This window comes from Macaca thibetana, chromosome 6 (genome assembly GCF_024542745.1).
Source record: "Macaca thibetana thibetana isolate TM-01 chromosome 6, ASM2454274v1, whole genome shotgun sequence".
Taxonomy (NCBI): Eukaryota; Metazoa; Chordata; class Mammalia; order Primates; family Cercopithecidae; genus Macaca; species Macaca thibetana.
Window position 1 is genome coordinate 137,310,016 of NC_065583.1, and position 19,462 is coordinate 137,329,477.

The following is a 19,462-nucleotide window of genomic DNA, read 5'->3' on the forward strand; positions in this document are numbered from 1 at the left end:
TATCCAGCAGTGGGATTGCTGGATCATATAGTAGCTCTATTTTTAGCTTTTTGAAGAACTCCAAACTGCTCTCCATAGTTGTTGTACTAATTCACATTCTCACCGACAGTGTACGAGGGCTCCCTTTTCTCCACATCCTCACCAGCATTTGTTATTGCCTGTCTTTTGGATATAAGCCATTTTAACTAGGGTGAGGAGATATCTTATTGTAGTTTTGATTTGCATTTCTCTAATAATCAATGATGTTTAGATCCTTTTCATGTGCCTGTTTGCCATTTGTATGTCTTGAGAAATGTCTATTCAAATCTTTTGCCCATTTTTTGATTGGATTATTATGTTTTTTCGCTATATATTTGTTTGAGTTCCTTATATATTCTGGTTACTAATCCCTTGTCAGATGGGTAGTTTGCCAATATTTTCTCCTATTCTATGGATTGTCTCTTCCCTTTGTTGATTGTATCCTTTGCTGTGCAGAAGCTTTTTAACTCGATGTGATTCCATTAGTCCATTTTTTGCTGTGGTTGCCTGTGCTTTTGGGGTATTACTCAAGAAGTTTTTGCCCAGGCCAATGCCCTGAATATTTTTCTCAAAATTGTCTTGTAGTAGTTTCATAGTTTGAAAGCTTAGACTTAAGTTTTTCATCTATTTTGATTTGATTCTTGTATATGGCGAGAGAAAGGGGTCTGGTGTCATTCTTCTGCATATGGATATCCAGTTTTCCCAACACTGTTTATTGAAGAGACTGTTCTTTTCACAGTGTATGTTTTTGGCACCTTTGTTGAAAATGAGTTCACTGTAGATGGTTTTGTTTTTTGGGTTCTCTTTTCTGTTCCATTCATCTATGTGTCTGTTTTTATGCTAGTACTGCGCTCTTCTGGTTACTATAACTGTATAGTATAATTTGAAGTCAGGTAATATGATTCCTCTCCAGTTTTGTTCTTTTTGCTTAGGATAGCTTTGACAAATTTGGGTCTTTTGGGTTCCACATAAAATTTAAGTTATTTGTTCTATTTCTGTGATGAATGTTATTGGTCTTTTGATAGAGATTGCATTGAATCTGTAAATTGCTTTGGGTAGTGCAGGCATTTTAGCAACATTGATTCTTCCAGTTCATGAACATGGAATATCTTTCCATTTTTTGGTGTCCTCTTCGATTTTCTTGCAGCAATGTTTTATAGTTTAGATTATAGAAATCTTTCACTTCTTTGGTTAAGTTTATTCCTAGGTGTTTTATTGCAGCTATTGTACATGTGATTACTTTCTTGATTTCTTTTTTGATTAACTATTGGCATATAAAAATGCTGCTGATTTTTGTATGTTGCTTTTGTATCCTGCAGCTTTACTAAATTTGTCTATCAGTTCTAATAGTTTTTTGGTGGCGTCATTATGTTTTTTAAATGTAAGATCATATCACCTGCAAACAAGGATATTTTGACTTCTTTTTTTCCCATTTGGATGCCCTTTATTTATTTCTCTTGTTTGATTGTGCTAGCTAGGACTTTCAGTACTGTATTGAATAAGAGTGGTGAAAGTGGACATCCTTGTCATGTTCCAGATGTTACAGGAAAGGCTTTCAGTTTTTCCCCATTAAGTATGATACCAACTGTAGGTCTGTTGTGTATGGCTTTTATTATGTTAAGGTATGTTTCTCCCGTATCCAGTTTTTTGAAGGTTTTTATCATGAAGGGATGTCAAATTTTGTCAAATGCTTTTTCAGCACCAATTGAAATGATCATATGTTTCTTGTCCTTCATTCTGTTGATAAGATGAATCCCATTGATTGATTTATGTATGTTGAACCATCCTTGTGTCCGAGGGATAAATCGCACTAGGTCATGATGAATGACCTTTTTAATGTATTGTCAAATACAGTTTGCTAGCATTTTGTTGAGGATTTTTGTGTGCATCAGAAATATTGGCCTGTAGATTTCTTTTGTTGTTGTTGTTGTGTCTTTGTCTTGTTTTGGTATCAGCGTAATACTGGCCTTCTAGAATGAGTTTGAAAATATTCCCTCCTTCTCTATTTTTCGGAATAGTTTGAGTAGGATTGTTATTAGTTCTTCTTTAACCCTTTTCCCATTTTCCCTGATAATACTTGCCAGCAGCACTTGTGGCTGCAGCATTTACCCCAAGATAACTTTGCCATGAAATTATCTCACTTTTACTATTATTTTCATATTGCCCTAGTATATCGACTTTGGAAACAAAAGACATCACCCTATTTATACCATTCTGTGTTTAGTAATGATGTTTTTTATTCACAAAATACAGTAATTCTCAATCGCTGAAATGTCATATCCTAGAAAATGTAGCATTCCTCTGTGTGACATTAACATTGTTCTCAAATACTTGGCTGAAGATTTATTTGATGAATCCAATTTTTCCTAAATAGATTATTTTGATGATTCTGATGATTCTGATGTTAGTTCTGTTTAGAAATAACTCCAAAAACAGTTTTTATATTTTATTTTCATATTGAAAATCAGTCAGATTTGCTTCAGCCTCAGAGAGAGTATTTATGTAAAGTTAAATGAGTGTTGACAGTGAGCTGTGCTTCTTTTTTTTTTTTTTTTTTCTAAATGTTAAAGGGGTTAAATGTTTGGTAGAATTCAGCAGTGATACCATCAGGTCCCAGGCTTTTCTTTACTAGGAGACTTTCTATTACAGCTTCTATCTTATTATCTATTATTGGTCTCTTCACGTTTTGGATTGATTCTTGGTTCATTCTTGGTATGTTGTATGTATCTAGGAATTTGTCATTTTTTTCTATATTTTCCAATGTATTGGCATATAGTAGCTCTTAGTAGCCACTAATGAGCCTTTGAATTTCTGCAGTATCAGTTGTAATGTTTCCTTTTTCATCCCTGATATTATTTATTTGAATCTTCTCACCTTTTCTCTTAGTCTGGCTAAATGTTTATCAATTTTCTTTAACTTTTCAAAAAAACAACTTTCTGTTTCATTGGTCTTTTGTATTGTTTTCTACATTTCATCTGTTTCTGCTCTGAACTTTATTTCTTTTATTTTACTAATTTTGAGTTTGATTGCTTCTGCTTTTCTAGTTCTTCAAAATGCACCATTAGATTGTTTGAAATTTTTCTTCTTTTTTGATGTTGGCACTTATAGCTATAACTTCCCTCTTAGTACCACTTTTGCTGTATCCCATATGTTTTGATATGTTGTGTTGCCATTATCATTTACTTCAAGAAAATTTTCAATTTTCTTTCTGATTTCTTCATGGGTTATTCAGTAGCATATTGGTTAATTTCCATTCATCTGCATAGTTTCCAAAATTCCTCTTGTTATTTATTTCTAGTTTTATTTCATTGTTGTCAGAGAAGATGTTTGATATAATTTCAATTTTCTGAAATGTTTTAAGACTTGTTCTGTGACCTAACATATGGTCTGTCCTTGAGAATGATCCATGTGCTAAGGAAAAGAATGTGTATTTTGTAGTTCTTAGATGAAATGCTCTCTAAATATTTGTTAGATCCATTTGGTCTATAGTGCAGAGTAAATCCAATGTTTCTTTGTTGATTTTCTGCCTGAAGATCTGCTTAATGCTGAAAGTAGGGTGTTGAAGCCTCCAACTATTATTATATTAGTGTCTCTCTCTCTTTAGCTCTAATAATATTTGCTTTATATACCTGGGTGCTCCAGTGTTGGGTACATATATATTTAAAATTGTTGTATCCTCTTGCTGAATTGACCCTTTTATCATTATGTAGTGACTGTCTTTGTCTTTTCTTAAAGTTTTTCTCTTGAAATCTATTTTGTCTAATGTAAGTATGGCGACTCCTGCTCTTTTTTAGATTGCATGGACATGAATATCTTTTTCCATCACTTTTATTTTCATTCTATGTGTGGCTTTATAGAGGAGGTGAGTTTCTTGTAGCAACAGATCATTGGGTCTTGTTTTTCCATCCATTCAGCCACCCTATGTCTTTTGATTGGAGAGGTTAGTCCATTTACTTTCAATGTTATTATTCCGAAGTAAGAACTTACTCCTGCCATATTGTTATTTGTTTTCTGCTTCTTTTGTGATCTTACCTGTCTTTTTTCTTTGCTTAATATCTTCCTTTTAGTGAAGGTGATTTTTCTCTGGTGATATGATTTAGTTTCTTACTTTTATTATTTGTGTATGTATTGTATGTTTTTTGGTTTGAGGTTATCTTGAGGCTTGCAAATACTATATTATAACCCATTATTTTAAGCTCATAACAACTTAACACTGTTTGTGTAACAAACAAATAAGCAAAAAGAAAACTAATAAAAACTCTGTGCTTTAACTCCGTCCCCATTTTTTAACTTTTTGTTGTTTCTATTTATATCTTATTGTACTATGTCTTAAAAGTTGTTGTAGTTATTGATTTGTCAGTTCATCATTTAGTGTTTCTACTTAGGATAAGAGTAGTTTACATGCCACAGTTACAGTGTTATAGTATTCTGTGTTTTTTGGTATATTTACTATTACCAAGTGAGTTTTGTACTTTCAGGTGATTACTTGTTGCTCATTAATGTCCTTTTCTTTCTGATTGAAATACTCCTTTTACCATTTCTTATAGGCTAGGTCTGGTAATGACAAAAACCCTCAGCTTTTGTTTGTCTGGGAAAGGCTTTATTTCTCCATCATGTTTGAAGGATATTTTCACCAGATATACTATTCTAGGGTAAACGGATGTGGTTTTTTTTGTTTTTTTTTTTTTTACTTCAGTACTAATTTCTTGCCACTCTTTCCTGCACTATAGGGTTTCTGCTGAAAAGCCAGATGTATTGGAGCTCCATTGTATGTTATTTGTTTCTTTCTTCTTGCTGCTTTTTGGATCCTTTCTTTATTCTTGATCTTTGGAAGTTTGATTATTAAATGCCTTGAGGTAGGCTTCTTTGGATTAAATTGCTTGGTCTCTAAGATGCATGACAGAGTTGGTGTTCTATAGCCTTCTTGTACTCAGATATTGATATCTTTCTCTAGGTTTGGGAAGTTCTCTGTTATTATACCTTTGAATAAACTTTCTACCCCCATCTCTTTCTCTACTTCTGCTTTAAGGGCAGTAGCCCTTTCGAGGCTATTTTTTAGATCTTATAGGTGTGTTTCATTTTTTTAAAATTATTTTTTCTTTTGTTTTCTCTGACTGTGTATGTTCAAATTGCCTGTCTTCAAGTTCACTAATTCTTTCTTCTTGATCAATTCTGCCATTAAAAGGCTCTGATACATTCTTCAGTATGCCCGTTTCGTTTTTCAGCTCCAGGATTTCTGCTTCATTCTTTTTTAATTATTTCAATCTCTTTGTTAAATTTCTTTAATAGAACTCTGAATTACTTCCCTGTGTTATCTTGAATTTCTTTGAGTTTCCTCAAAACAGCTATTTTGAATTCTCTGTCTGAAAGGCCAGATATCTCTTTTTCTCCAGGATTGGTTCTTAGTGCTTTATTTAGTTTACTTGATGAAGTCATGATTTCTGGGATTGTCTTGATACTTGTAGATGTTAATCTGTGTCTGGGCATTGAAGGGTAAGGTATTTATTGTAGTCTTCCATGTCTGGGCTTCTGTGTACCCATCCTTCTCGGGAAGGCTTTCTAGATATTTGAAGGTACTTGGGTGTTGTGATCTAAACTGTATCTGTTTTAGGGGGCATTCCAAACCTAGTAATGCTGTGGTCCTGCAGACTCATGTAGCTATTGTTTTGATGATTTTGGACAAGATCTGGGAGAATTGTCTGGATTACCAGGCAGAGACTCTCATTCTCTTCCCTTACTTTCTCCCAAACAGTCTTTCTCCGTTCTGAGCCACCTGGAGCTGGGGGTAGAGTGACACAAGCACCCCTATGGCCACCACCACAGGGTGAGACCTGAAGTCAGCACAGTACTGGGTCTCACCCAAGGCCTGCTTTAACCGCTTCCTGGCTACTGCCTGTGTTCCCTCATGGCCCTGGGGCTTGGTCCATAAATGCCGTCCAGGGGCCAAATCCTGAAATCAAGGAACTCAAAAGCCCACTTATCTGTCACCTTGGGTACCAAGCTGGTCTCTAAGGTGCATGACAGAGTCCTCTTTACTTTTCCCTCTGCTTTTCTCAAGCAGGAGTCTTGCCCCGTAACCGCCACAGGCGGGAAGGTGCCAAGTCTCGCCTGAAGCCAATAAGTCTGAGTCTCACCCAAGGCCCTTGATGTAGTATCTAGGTATCGCTGCTGGTTATTCAGGGCCCAAAGTCTCTTTAGTTAGCAGGTGATGAATGTTGCCAGGACTGGGTCCTTCCCTTGAAGGTAACAGGTTCCCTTCTGGCCCAAGGGTGTGTCTAGGAATGTCATCCAGGAACTAGGGCTTGGAATGGGAGCCTCACAACTCTGAGGGCTGTCCTGTCCCTGTCCTGCTGTGTCTGAGCTTGTATCCAGGAAGCAAGACTATGTGCTTCCCACTCTACCTTCTCTACTCCTAAAGGAGAGGGAGAGATCTCTTTTGGACCATGAACTGTGCAGCCTGGGGTTAGGGGAGGGGTGATGCCAGCACTCCCTTAGCTGCCCTAGCTGGTGTCTCAATAGGTCACATGTCCTCCCCACTCAACCAAGTCCTCTGGCTTTGGGCCCAGTTCAGCATGGGAACTTGCCTAGGAGTTACAGTGCTTGTGTCCTAGACGGCCTTTTGAGTTTATTTAGAGCCCCATAACAGTTAGACAACCTGCAGTGGCGAGCCTCTCGGGAACTCAAGTTCCGACTGTTGGGATCAGTGGTTCCCTTCTGGCTACAGCTGGTTTAAATGCTCCTTCTGTAGGCAGGTGTCAGCTGAGTGTGGTCCAGTTTCCTTTCTGCTATAATAGGAAAACACACTGAGTTCAATGCCTCACAGTTGCCAGCTCTCCCTCTCCCCAAAGCACAAAAATGCTCTTTACACCATGCCATTTTACCAGGAGATGGAGGAAGGGTGGCACTGGTGATTCAAGACTGTCCTACTTCTTCAGTGCCTCCTTCAGTGATACAAAGCCAAAGCCAGACCACATATTATGAGTGCTCACCTGATTTTTGGTTCTTATAAAGGTGCATTTTTGTGTATAGATAGTTGTTAAATTGGTATTGCGGGGGGACACAATTGGTGGAGTCTTCTCTTGTACCATCTAGCTCTGCCTCCCAGCAGCAATATGTTGATCCATGTGGGGCTGTTTCCGTTGTCCATTTCTTCCTGGGAATTTTTTTTTTTTTTTTTTTTTTTTGGCCAGATCATCTTGTTTCTTGGTATGCAGATTATTTATTTATACCAAGAATTGAAATGATCTGAGCACTATCTTTGTGAGTGTTAGTCTATTTCCAGTTCAACTGTACTTTTAGAGTTAAGCCCTTTGGTAGTATCAGCCAAAATCAAGAGATCCTCCTAGGTGATCCCTACAGACCCTGTCCCTATAATTTGCTCAGCTCTCAGCCTCTTGTCCACCACTTAGCTACACTGAATATTGAGGTCATTCCTTTGGCCTTGCCTTCTCTCTGAGATTTTTGGCCTCCCAAGTCCTTGTTACTTTGGTAGCTCTCTATTCCCTTCCAAAAGATGTCTTATATTTTGTTGAACTTTGTAATTACTCTCAGTGAAAAAACTAGTCTGGAACAAGTTAGTCTATCATTACTAGAAAATTTAAATTACTATGGCTTAATGAAAATACAATATATTATGTTCTGGATGTATAGTCATTTACAATAATTTTCATAACTTGCCTACTTAAGTAGATTTACAGCAGCCTACAAAATAGATACCTACTGTTATTTAGCCATAAAATATAAAGTTATGACAAGAGTGATAATGCTGACATAAAAGTAACTTTTAGATTTTATTTTGAAATGTCAGCTACATAAACAAATATTTGCTGGAAAATAAATGCTCTGCAATACAGCATGCTCTAATTTGCACATGTCAACTGACATTTTTATAACAAACAGAAATTATTCTCTTAAAAATTAAGCACTTCATATCATAATTTCCAGGAGAGGAAAGCCATTCCAGCAACATGGACTGGCTTGCTGCCATTCCTGCAGCTGCCTCACCTTTCACTGTAACAGTGCTGAGAGCAGCAGGATACTTGGTTTTGGACACTTTGCCAATAGCAATACAGTGTTTGACAATAGTAATATAATATTTACTCAGCTCTAACCTTTCTACATCCTCTTCTTCTGATATTGTAATAATGGTCACTAATATAGGAATCTGCAGCCACCAGAGATGTCCCCAAGCTTTTCATACTCTGTCCTCTTTTCCTAAACCACCCTTTCTCTTCCTCACTCATCCGTCAATGTTTAGATCAAGCATCTTTGTGAAAATTTTTCTGGCTCCATGTTCTCCAGAATGGAGTTAATGACATCCTCATCTAGGCTGGAACAATATTTTGAGTGTATTTCCATTATTATATGTATCCTATTTCCTGATAAATACATATATGCATTTGTTTTTTTACACCAAGATATGAGTACACTTTGCCTAGTACATGGTGTTTAGTAAACCAGGAATAGAAGGAAGAAAGAAAATGAAACAACAAGAAAGAATAGAAGAAAGGAGGCAAGGAAGGAGGAAGGGAAAAAATAAAAAATATTATTACTTCTTTTTTCTTTTTTTGCTCAATGGGACCGTGATGAAATAACCAACTTGTGGTATGTTTAGATCCTAGAAATTATGCCCCAAGTTGGGAAAATGTCTGCTCTTTCCATAGTTAACAAACCAAATGGAAGAAACGCGTTTGACTTTTTTTAAAAAAATTGTTTGGGACAGGTAGATTAGATGACCTTAAGTAAGTAGTTGACACCTGGAATAAGTAGAAAGAATTAACTGCCTCTGACCTAAGAGGGAAAGATGATCTCAATAAGGAGATTATGATCATGAATTGGAAGGCCTCTGAAATCAGACAAGCCTCCTGGAATCTGGGATTCACCCTTTGCTAGCTGTATGACTTTGGGCAGCCTACCATCTACAGGCTTCTATTTCTGCATTACATGAAATGAGCATAAAAATACTTATCTTGTAGTTGTTATATAGTCTACATTGGATGAGATAACCACACCTAGCTCAATGCTAGGCACAGGTCATTTGGATGTTTAGATATTAGCTTCTTTTTCCATGCATACCAAGTACTGACTTAAATTATCTATCTGTCTATCTATCTATATTTTAGAACATGTATATATGCAAATATATATATTTTTATATATTTATAAAATATATAAATATTTAATAATTTTTATATTATAAAATATAATTTTATAATATTTTATAAAATATTATATAATTTTAAAAATTATATTAAAATATAAGTGGAATTGGCCTGGGAGGTAAGTAGGAAATGAGTTGTGAAGGGGTTTGTACTAGCTCTCACATATTTTGATTTATAATTAGTCTGTTGGGATTTTCTTTGGGATAAGTCAACTCTCCATACAGTGAACATTCCAGGGAAAACTGGTAAAATACAGTTTCTCATCCATGTAATTTGAGGGCTGTAGATTATAGGCACCTCCGCAAGATGACAGGACGACTCGCTGAGGGCAAGGACCTTGTCCAATTTAATGTTAGGTCCTAAGTGTGGAGCAGAGACTGGCACAGAGGTGGTCAGTGAGTTTCATTGGAAGAACAAATTCATGAAACCACACTCAAGACCCTGTCTGAGCCAAACTGCTGGATTTACATCAACAGCAAAGCCCAGAACTCCTTGTAGAATTTTGCTCTAATGTCATCTTTTTAAAACCTGCATAAACATCAAGCAGGAAACAAGTGGACTTCATTTTTCTTGAGTTTCTTCACATTCCCATTTTCTCTCAATCTTAGGAAACTTTTTCAGCTTTGTGACTAAGAGACAGCCAGCCTTTCAGCTGGGTGAGCTTTCCAGTTGCATGAGAAAGAGCTTCATCAGAAACCACCTACATTCTTGCCATTCAAAAAAATAGAAAAAAAGAAAGAGAAGAATATAGAAAGAATTGCTTCTCCTCTAAAAAAACAGATATTTTTGCTTTCTCTTATGCTGACTTTATTTTTGTGGGTTATTAACTGCATGTTTTAAATTTTGTCATTTTTATGATTTATACAGTTCTAGATAAAATACTGTTTAAAATCACACAAAGCATAAAAGATGGTACACAAATACAATGAAAATATAGAGATAGCTGTCCCATCTGAACTCAGAAGGAGAAACCCCACTGGGAGCTGACTGCTACCAATAATTTAGTCAGCATTTGGCAGCCCCAGAAAATTACAAACCTGGAAGATAACAAACAATATTATGTGTATTGCATAGTAGAGCATCAGTCATGCTTTATATGAGAAAAAACCTTTTTAGTAAAAGGAATTAAAATTATGAAATAGAGTTGTGTACATAAATGGGAACTGTCTAAAAACGATTAAGTAAAAATGTGTTTTTCCTCTTTTGAAGCCCATTTGAAACTAACTTTGTAAAACTTCATTTTGAGTTTACAATTAGGCAGGTATTTTATATTTTAAAGAGTCCTATTCACTTAAATTCCCAAGGCTGACAGAAAATTAAGGTACCTGTATTGTTTAGTAGAACATGGCAAAAATTTGGTTTCATATTTGTTTCAGGTGAGCTATCACATTCTAAAAAAGTCTGTGTCTGGTTTGGGAAGCTGATTCATGGAGACTGACGTCAACCTGGTTCTAGCCTCTGGGCCAAAAAGAATCATGAAAGAAGTGATTTCCTCAATGACCTGATGTGATGTCAGGCTTAATCTGCCACAGTCAACTGGTGAACAGTCCTTGGATGGTTTCATAATGGTGCAGAAGAGACCTTGTCCACCTCCAGTAGCAGAAAAAGTGACCAAGCAAATAGCCTGGTAACAGAGCCAGTCTAAATTTTTTTTTTTTGCAGTTGCAAGATTTAATAGAGTGAAAACAGAACTCCCATACAACGGGAGGGGACCCAAAGAGGGTAGCCATTGCTGGCTCGAATACCTGGGTTTATATCCCGATCATTGTCCTGCTGTGCTCTCAGGCAATAGATGATTGGCTATTTCTTTACCTGCTGTTTTTGCCTAATTAGCATTTTAGTGAGCTCTCTTTAGTACCTGATTGGTCTGGTCGAGTGTGGGCTAAGTTGCAAGCCCTGTGTTTGAAGGTGGATGCGGTCACCTTCCCAGCTAAGCGTAGGGATTCTTAACCTGGGAAATCCAGCTAGTCCTGTCTCTCAGTTCCCCCTCTCAACAGGAAAACCCAAGTGCTGTTGGGGAGGTTGGCCGACAACTGCTCTGCTTAGTGCTGAATTGGGGCGTAGTAGGGGTCGTGCAGTTGAGATTTCCTCAGGTGGGGTTCCTTCGATGTCATCAACATCAGAGCATGGGCTATCAGGCTGGTCCAGGGGTCTGTGGTAGATCTTAGTCATGGATTGTATCTGGGGCTCCATTTGAAGAACTATTTGTGTTTTACAGCTTTGATTCTGAAAGAGACAAACTTAACAAGGAGGTTAAAGATACAGGGATTGAAATGTATGGCCTGCAGTGCAGGGGATTATTTCTTTGGCACACTTCACAGGCCCTGACTATCTGCTTGATAGTTTTGAAAAGGACTGGTCCAGTAAATAATAATTTGGCCATCTGATGGGTGCTATCAATGTCTAAGTGAAAGGTTTGGTGAAGGGTTTTAAGTAATTTCCATTGGTTAGCTGCAGGCAAAAGTATTTTTCCTTCTTCAGTGGCTAGCCATCCTGAGGGGAGGAAACTATGTCCTTGTGAGTTTCCCCCATTCTATTTCTCCTGCTGAGTACTGGGGCTTGGTTTCCAGGAGGGAATTACCCCATACTAGGGGTCCTTCTATAAGCACTTCTAATGGAAGGTCCTGTCTTGTGGCCCTTTTGGCTTCAATATCTAATTGGCAGTTCCCTTCTATTTCCCTTTCCTTTCCTTTCTGATGACCCTGGCAGTGTAAGACTGCCACCTCTTTAGGTTTCTGTACAGCCAATAACAATCTCCTAATGGCTTCCTGATGTTTGATAGCTGTTCCCTCAGAAGTTAGGAATTCCCTTTCTCTCCATGTTGCTGCATAGGCATGGAGGACTAGGTAAGCATACAGAGTCTCTATATATATTTACCCTTTTTCCTTCTCCTAATTCTAGTGCCCAAGTGAGGGCTATTAGTTCTGTCAGCTGAGCACTAGTTCCTGGAGTGAGGTGATTACTTTCAAGTATTTTATTATCACTAACCACTGCATACCCCACTTTCTGAAGTCCATCAGTATACAAGTACTTCTATCAGTATACAAGTTGAGATTGGGATCAGTCAAGGGAACCTTTGGAAGGTCCCCTTTGAGCGGCGTAGGTTTGAGCAATTACTTGTTGACAGTTGTGTTCTATCTTTTCTTCATTGTCTGGAAGAAATGTGACTGGGTTAAGAGTTACACAAGTGCGCAGTCGCAGCACTGGCCCTTCAAGTAATAGAGCCTGATATTTAAGTAAACGGTTATCTGACAGCCACAAATCTCCTTTAGCAGTGAGTATGCCATTCACATCATGAGATGTCCACACAGTAAAATCTCTTCCCTGTATTATTTTAACTGCTTCAGATACTAAGACTGCTACTGCCGCCACTACCCGTAAACAATGAGGCCAACCCTTTGCCACTACATCAGTTTCCTTACTCAGGCATGCCACGGGTTGCAAGCTCATCCCTCAGACCTGTGTAAGGACTCCTAGAGCTATTCCTGTTTTTTCTGTGACACATAAAGACTAGGCCTTGGGCTTTTAGGTCCTTAACAATCTTTTGGAGTCCTTGTTGGGCCTCGGGTCTAAGGGGGTACTGCCTTTGGTAGGGAAAGGAGACGGAATCCTTCAGTTTAACTTGAATAGGATGGGCATTCTTTGCTCGTCCATGTTGTCCTTCTGTTGCCTAGACTTCAGGATTAATTACTTCCTCAAGCAGGGGACAACAAACGAGTGTTCCTTCTCCTATGTTGAGGTGTCTAATGGCCCCTGCTTTTGCTAGAATGTTTCTCCCTAACAGGAGAGTGGGACTTTCAGGCATAATTAGAAAAGCATGTGAAAAGAGTAAAGTTCCCCAGTCACAACTTAATGACTGGGAGAAGTATCTAGTGACTGGCTGTCCTGGGACCCCTCAGATAGTGACAGATCTGGAGGACAGTTGTCCAGGACCGGAGAGTAAGACTGAGAAGGCCACGCCAGTGTCCAGGAGACAGTTAACCTCCTGGCCCTCAATGGTCAAGCATACCCGGGGTTCTGTGAGGGTGATGGCATGGGCTGGCGCTTGCCCCGGTACCCTCAGTCCTGCTGCTGGATCATCTGGTCAGTGGCTTCTGACTCAGAGGACCTTCGTCCCCTGGGGCAGTGGGCCTTCCAGTGATTCCCTTGACATAAGGGGCATGGACGAGGGGGCGGCTTATTTCTGTTTGGACAATCTTTTTTAAAGTGTCCTTGTAGACTGCACTGGAACCAAGCCCTATTAGGCGTTCGATTTGCCCAGCTTTTCCCTTTTCCAGAGCCTCCAAAGTCCACTTGCCTGAGGGCCATGACTAAAGCGGTGGCCTTTTTTTAATCCCATTTGTCCCGTTCCGCCTGCTCCTCCTGATCTCTATTATAAAAAACCGAGATTGCCAAGTTCAATAGGGTTCCTAAGTTTTGCTCCAGGCCTAAGGCAGACTTTTGAAGTTTTTTCCTAATGTCTGCAGCTGACTGAGTGATAAACTTATCCTTTAAGATTAGTTGGCCTTCAATAGAGTCAGGTGACAGAGAGCTATGCTTCCTCAATGCCTCTCTTAGTCTCTCCAGAAAGGTGGTGGGATTTTCTTCCTTTCCCTGTGTCATAGTGGACATCATTGAATAATTCATAGGCTTCTTCCTAGTTTTCCTTAGTCCTTCTAGCACGCAAGTTAGCAAATGTCTGCGGCACCAATCTCCATGTTCTGATTCTGTGTCCCAATGAGGGTCTACACTGGGAACTGCCTGCTGGCCGGTGGGGAATCGTTCTCTTTCCTCTGTAGTCATCCTATTGTTGACCTAACAGATACTGGAGATCGCCAAACTCTCGGGCTGCAGTTATGGCGGCACTTCTCTCATTTGGGGTTAGTGTCTGATCTAGCCAGTAATGTTATATGTCTCCATGTCAGATCAAAGGATTGTCCTAACCCTTGTAAAACATCAATATAGCCATCAGGGTTATCTGAGAATTTACCCAGGTCTATTTTAATTTGCTTCAAGTCTGAGAGAGAAAACGGTACGTGCACTCTGGCTGGGCCGAATTCTTCTCCTCACACCGCTTGGAGGGGCATAATCAGGGAATGTCAGCACTCTTTGGTTCATTGTTTACCCCTTTGTCTATCTCCTTTTGGACGTTTGGGTCGAAGGGGGGGTCCTTTATTAGTTGGGGAAGGAGTCGCGGGGAAGCCGGGGTAGGGAGGTGGACTCTGAGGGCTTCCTGTAGGGCATAAATCACACTTTTTACATAATTGTGAGTTGTCTCTTAATGAAAAGAAAGTTTGTACATATGGCAGTTCACTCCATTTGCCTCCTTTTCTACAAAAGTGTCTAGCTGTAAGATGGTGTTATAATTTATACTTCCCTCAGGAGGCCAGGTTTCTCTCCCTTGAAGAGGATATTGTAGCCTGGCGGTACTGCAGAAGAATATAAATAGTTTCTTTCTTAGTGTCTGAGGGTCAAATTGGTCCCAGTTCTCCAGAATACATCTTAGGGGCATTTTTGCCTTGGGGGGAACATTTCCCATTGCTTTGGGGGTCCCACCTGGGTCGCCAAATGTTACCAGGGGGGTCCTTGCTCCCAGAGCTCCCAAGATGGTGGAGGGCTGCTTCCAAGATGGTGGAGGACTGCTTCCAAGATGGCGGTGGGCCGCTTCCAAGATGGTGGCAAGCCTCATGTTCTCTGACCTGGGGTTCTTGGCCTCATAGATTCCAAGAAATGTAATCTTGGGCCATGCGGTGAGTATTATAGCTCTATTAGAAGCCATGGGTCACAGTGACTAGTGACTAGTGTTCAGCTCGATTAAGACAAACCCAGGCACTTAGCCATGCAGGAACAATGGCAAGTCTTTAGCCCGATCGGGAGTGGCAATGGGCGCCTCGCTGGATCAGGAGCACAGCGGACACCCTGCCGGATCCGGAGGGGTGGAAGTCAGCGGGTCTGTGACAACAGCAAACAGCAGTGGTGGATGGTGAGTGAAAGCTCGGCTCAAGCCGTAACAAACACAGACCAGAAGAGTGTGCAGTTGCGAGATTTAACAGAGTGAAAACAGGGCTCCCATACAAAGGGAGGGGACCCAAAGAGGGTAGCCCAAGCCAGTCTAAATTCTTAAAGGGATTCAGCATCTGCTGGGTTAGATCAGAGGCCATGGAAAACAGAAGCAGGAGAGAGACCAGGACTAGACCACTAGTCATTCACTAGACCAGGACTTCTTCTTAAGCCTGGCTGAACATTAAAATAACCTGGAGAATTTTAAAGCATTCTGATACCTAGGTCCCAACTCCAGAAAGTTTCAATAAATTGGTCTGGGGTGGAGCTTGAGAACAACAGTGTTTTAAAAGCTCTCCAACATGTTTCTAATGGACACCTGGACTTGAGAAACACAGCACTAGAGGATCTTGAGGGCACGCTTATTCACCACTGCTCATCAAGCATGTGCTGTATAATACCCAGCTCATGGCACATGAGAAATCGTATTGGGTTGAACAAAGCATAGTAAAAACCAAACATTTCCTTCTAAAGTGGGATCTGCAATGTTGCTGCTTCAAGTCCTCCTTTTGTTTCTCCAAGCACCTTTTTTTTTTTTTTTTTTGTCCACATGCATGTGCACTTATTTAACTAGGTCCCATGGCAGTTAGCATACTAGTCACTTAGACCTAGACAAGTAGGACCCTGTACTTGGGAGCGCCTTTCTCAAAATTTCCCATCTTTTCTAGTGCCTGTGACCAACTGGGGATGGCAGTGCCTTCTGGGTGTGGCACTGGAGCCCAGGATAGAACCTCTATTTCTGCCCTCCTCAACACTCTACCCTGCATGGGGCACAACCAGATGCCTCCAGGAGCTCAAGGACTCAAATGTACAGGGTCATCCCAGGGCCTTGGTTCCAGGAGGGTAGACTGGTTCCAGGAGCCTGGCCAGTGGACACTGGCAGAAGTGTTTCTCTCTTGAGATCATGGGAGAGTATGCCTACAGAATGGTGCTGATGTGCTAATTTTGAGTGACTCAAATTATTTAGATAAACAGGGTCCACACAACAAATATTTGCCCAGGCCTTGCATACCCTTAGAGTAACTCTGCCTCTAGAATATTCATTCTTAAGTTTCTTAGAGATGAAACTGTGGGCTGTCTTACACTGAAAAGATTACCACAGTAGTAAACCTTGTTTCTTGGGAAAGAATCCAAGAGGATTTATGGAGACAAGTCAGTTAAAGCAGTTGACCACATTTTCTAGAGGGACATTTTTATTTAGACAGGCATTTATGCCAGAATTTTTGTAAATGCATCATGAGAAAATTTCCAAATGCCTTAAAAAGACTAAAAAAAAAGTAGAGACTGAAAGAGCTCTTTGCCACTCTTTTTCTCTCTGTCTTCTCAAAGCAAACCTAATAAAGTTTTAAAAGTATTTTAAAGCACTGAGAGAGAAAATCATGACCTTCTGAAACTTAACTGCTAGCTATCTGATTAATCTTCCTGGGAAACTTATCTTTGTTAATAATGTTTATATTGGGCTAAGTGCTGAAATAAGATTTTGGATATATTTGGATTAAACAAAAATATATTATCAAAATTAGTTTTACCTGTTTCATCTTACTTTTTTTTTTTTTTTTAAGATGGAGTCTCACTCTGTTGCCCAGGCTGGAGTGTGCAATGGTGCAATCTCAGCTCCAACCTCCACCTCCCGGGTTCAAGCGATTCTCCTGCCTCAGCCTCCTGAATAGCTGGGATTACAAGCACGCACCATCACACCCGGCTAATTTTTGTATTTTTAGTAGAGATGGGGTTTCACTGTGTTGGCCAGTCTGGTCTCGAACTCCTGCCTCAGGTGATCCACCCGTCTTGGCCTCCCAAAGTGCTGGGATTACAAGCATGAACCACCGCACCCAGCCTTCATCTTAGTTTTTTAATGTGACTATATGAAAATGTAAAATTACATAGGTGATATATATTTGTGGTTCACATTCTATTTCTTTTGGACAGCACGTGAGCAGTTAAAATTTCATGAACTATGAACGTAGACATGGAAGCTTCCTTAAAATTGGCTAGACATTTTAATTCAGCCAAACTGAAGAGGACAGCCATGGGCTGGAAATCTAGTGGAAGAGAATGGAGACCAGAGGAGAGATCGCAAGGGTTAGAAAAGTGCTTACCTACCTGAAAGGGGAGGCTTTGGTACAGGACTTAAGAAATTGGTGCATCCAAAGATGACAGGAGGATGATCTGAGTGCTTCACACACAGAAAAAGATGAAGTACACCCAACCTGAGATGTGCACTCACTGACTCGCCCTTGGGCCAAAGTGTGAGTTCCTCATTCTTAAATCTAATCCCCATAGACTTGATTGGAGCTAATTTCTAGGACATGGCACAAAACTCTAGACTGAATCTCAATCGAGGGGAGATAATGGTTCAAAATTAACCTGCTGGGAACTTAAGCCATAGTAATTTAGGCATTCAATGCACATGTGACCTTGATTTTTAGTCAGAAGCTTGTGAGATGCAGAGATTTTTTTTTTATATTGATACAAGAAGGAAGTCTGTAGGGATGGATTGATACATCCAGGTGATTCACAATCCAGACAAGTCCTCAGGGATATTTAAAAATTTTTTTTAATGTATAATGTAAAATGATTATAAGAAGTAAAATATTTGTCACACTTTCCACTTAAAGTGCTTTTGTTCTTTCTGCCATTTGTCCTAACACCTTCCAGCTTCTGGGAGCTGCTGAAAGGAGTGAGCAGGGTAATTGATGAGAGTTTGGGAGTGGGGAGAGCAGTGAGCCGATACTTGGAGTCTTGCCGAGATCTGACACAGTAGGTTACTTTTCCCCTCAATATGCAGGACCACACCTAATGATTCCTTACATCAAAACAGAATACAAAGTAGAGAAGATTTGACACACAGAAATTCCTGCCATCCTCATGGCCCCCCAGCCCAGGATATTGAAACCAATGTTGAATTTGAAAAGCACATTTTCCCAAACTCCTTTTTTAAAAGCAGACATGATCTTAATGGCAGTGATAAAAATTATATTCAGTTATTTTTGTCTTCAATCCTGCCAAAGAGATGCTTGGGAAAAGCAAAGATTTTTAACATCTGGCTTGCCTGAATAGAATTCATACTTGAATGAAGAATGCTATGTTATGAAGGCTTCTCTTCCAATTCTTTTAGTTTCTGGATATCTTCATTAGTGGTAAATCTGGGGAAGATTACTCTGAGTGGCAAGCTTGCAACATTTTTCCCAGGGATTTTTAGGGACCCTCTCAACTAAACAAATAGCAGTAAAGAAGAATCACATTTTAAAGTATCCTTCTAATGTAATCCATAAATATATACACCTGCTGTGTACCCATGAAAATTTAAAACAAAAAATTAAGTATCCTTCCAGAAGTTTTGTGGAAATGTGAGGTTTTATTTTCTAATATCAGAGATATTACTTGTTGATTCAGGCCAGTCATCTAGCCAGTTATAGCAACTTCTCAAAGCTATTTTAGGAAGGCATTTTTGCTTCTTGTTATCTTCCCACCAAAGATAAGTTCTGGAGCAGTTCATAAGCTATTAACTATGACAATAACTTAAGACCTCAATTTACATTTTTCTTCTTGCTACAAACTCATTCCTGGGTCACCAGAATAGACATAGATATGGATGTGTAGGCTCCATGAGGACCATGCCAGGCAGGATACAAACACACTGGAGTGTATCAGGAGAAGCGATTTGCCCTCCTCCTACCGCCAAAGGTGGTGATTTAGAAGTGATTTAGTAGTAAGACTGGGGAGACTTCTTGAAGACATCTTGGGATGTTAGAGTCATTCTATTCCCACCCTCACTCCTTGAGAAAAGGGAGGATTTGCCATGGTTCCTCAGAGAAAGGATCCCTAGAGACAATCCCACAAAGCTCAAGGGTACATCTGAACATAGGGACTGGCCCCAGTTTCTCGTTTGGAGTGTGTCAAGTGGCATAACCCATTGGCACATGCCAAGTCCCAAGCAAAGGCCACCAGAGAGCTTTGGATATAGGCAGAGGGCCTCAGAAAGTGGGGCAGAACAAGTCAGGAGAGGGCACAAATCACCTCCCAGTTCTTCAAGGACCCAAGGTGCTTGTAACAGGGAGTCTAAGATTCTTGGGGCCCCAGAGGCCCCATAAGATGGCTGACTGGCTGGTTGAATTGCTAAGCAAACTTCCATTCCCTGGACACACAGGAAGCAAAGGGACTCAGTAGCAATATTAGTCTCAGGCTAAAGGGTACCCTGTCATGGACCCCATGCTTGACAGGGTCCTGCATTTGCCAACAAA

The 19,462-nt window shown here is 39.9% G+C and overlaps 1 protein-coding gene and 1 long non-coding RNA gene across 2 annotated transcripts in view; one reads left to right on the forward strand and one right to left on the reverse strand.

Moving 5' to 3' along the window:
• The window catches only part of LOC126957095 (uncharacterized), a 94,730-nt gene that overhangs the window by 9,042 nt on the left and 66,226 nt on the right, over window positions 1-19,462 (forward strand). The window lies entirely within an intron of this gene.
• On the reverse strand, window positions 12,240-12,683 carry LOC126957091 (uncharacterized). Its single transcript, XM_050794530.1, has one exon. The coding sequence runs from the start codon at window positions 12,627-12,629 to the stop codon at window positions 12,240-12,242; it is 390 nt and encodes a 129-aa protein (XP_050650487.1). The 5' UTR covers window positions 12,630-12,683.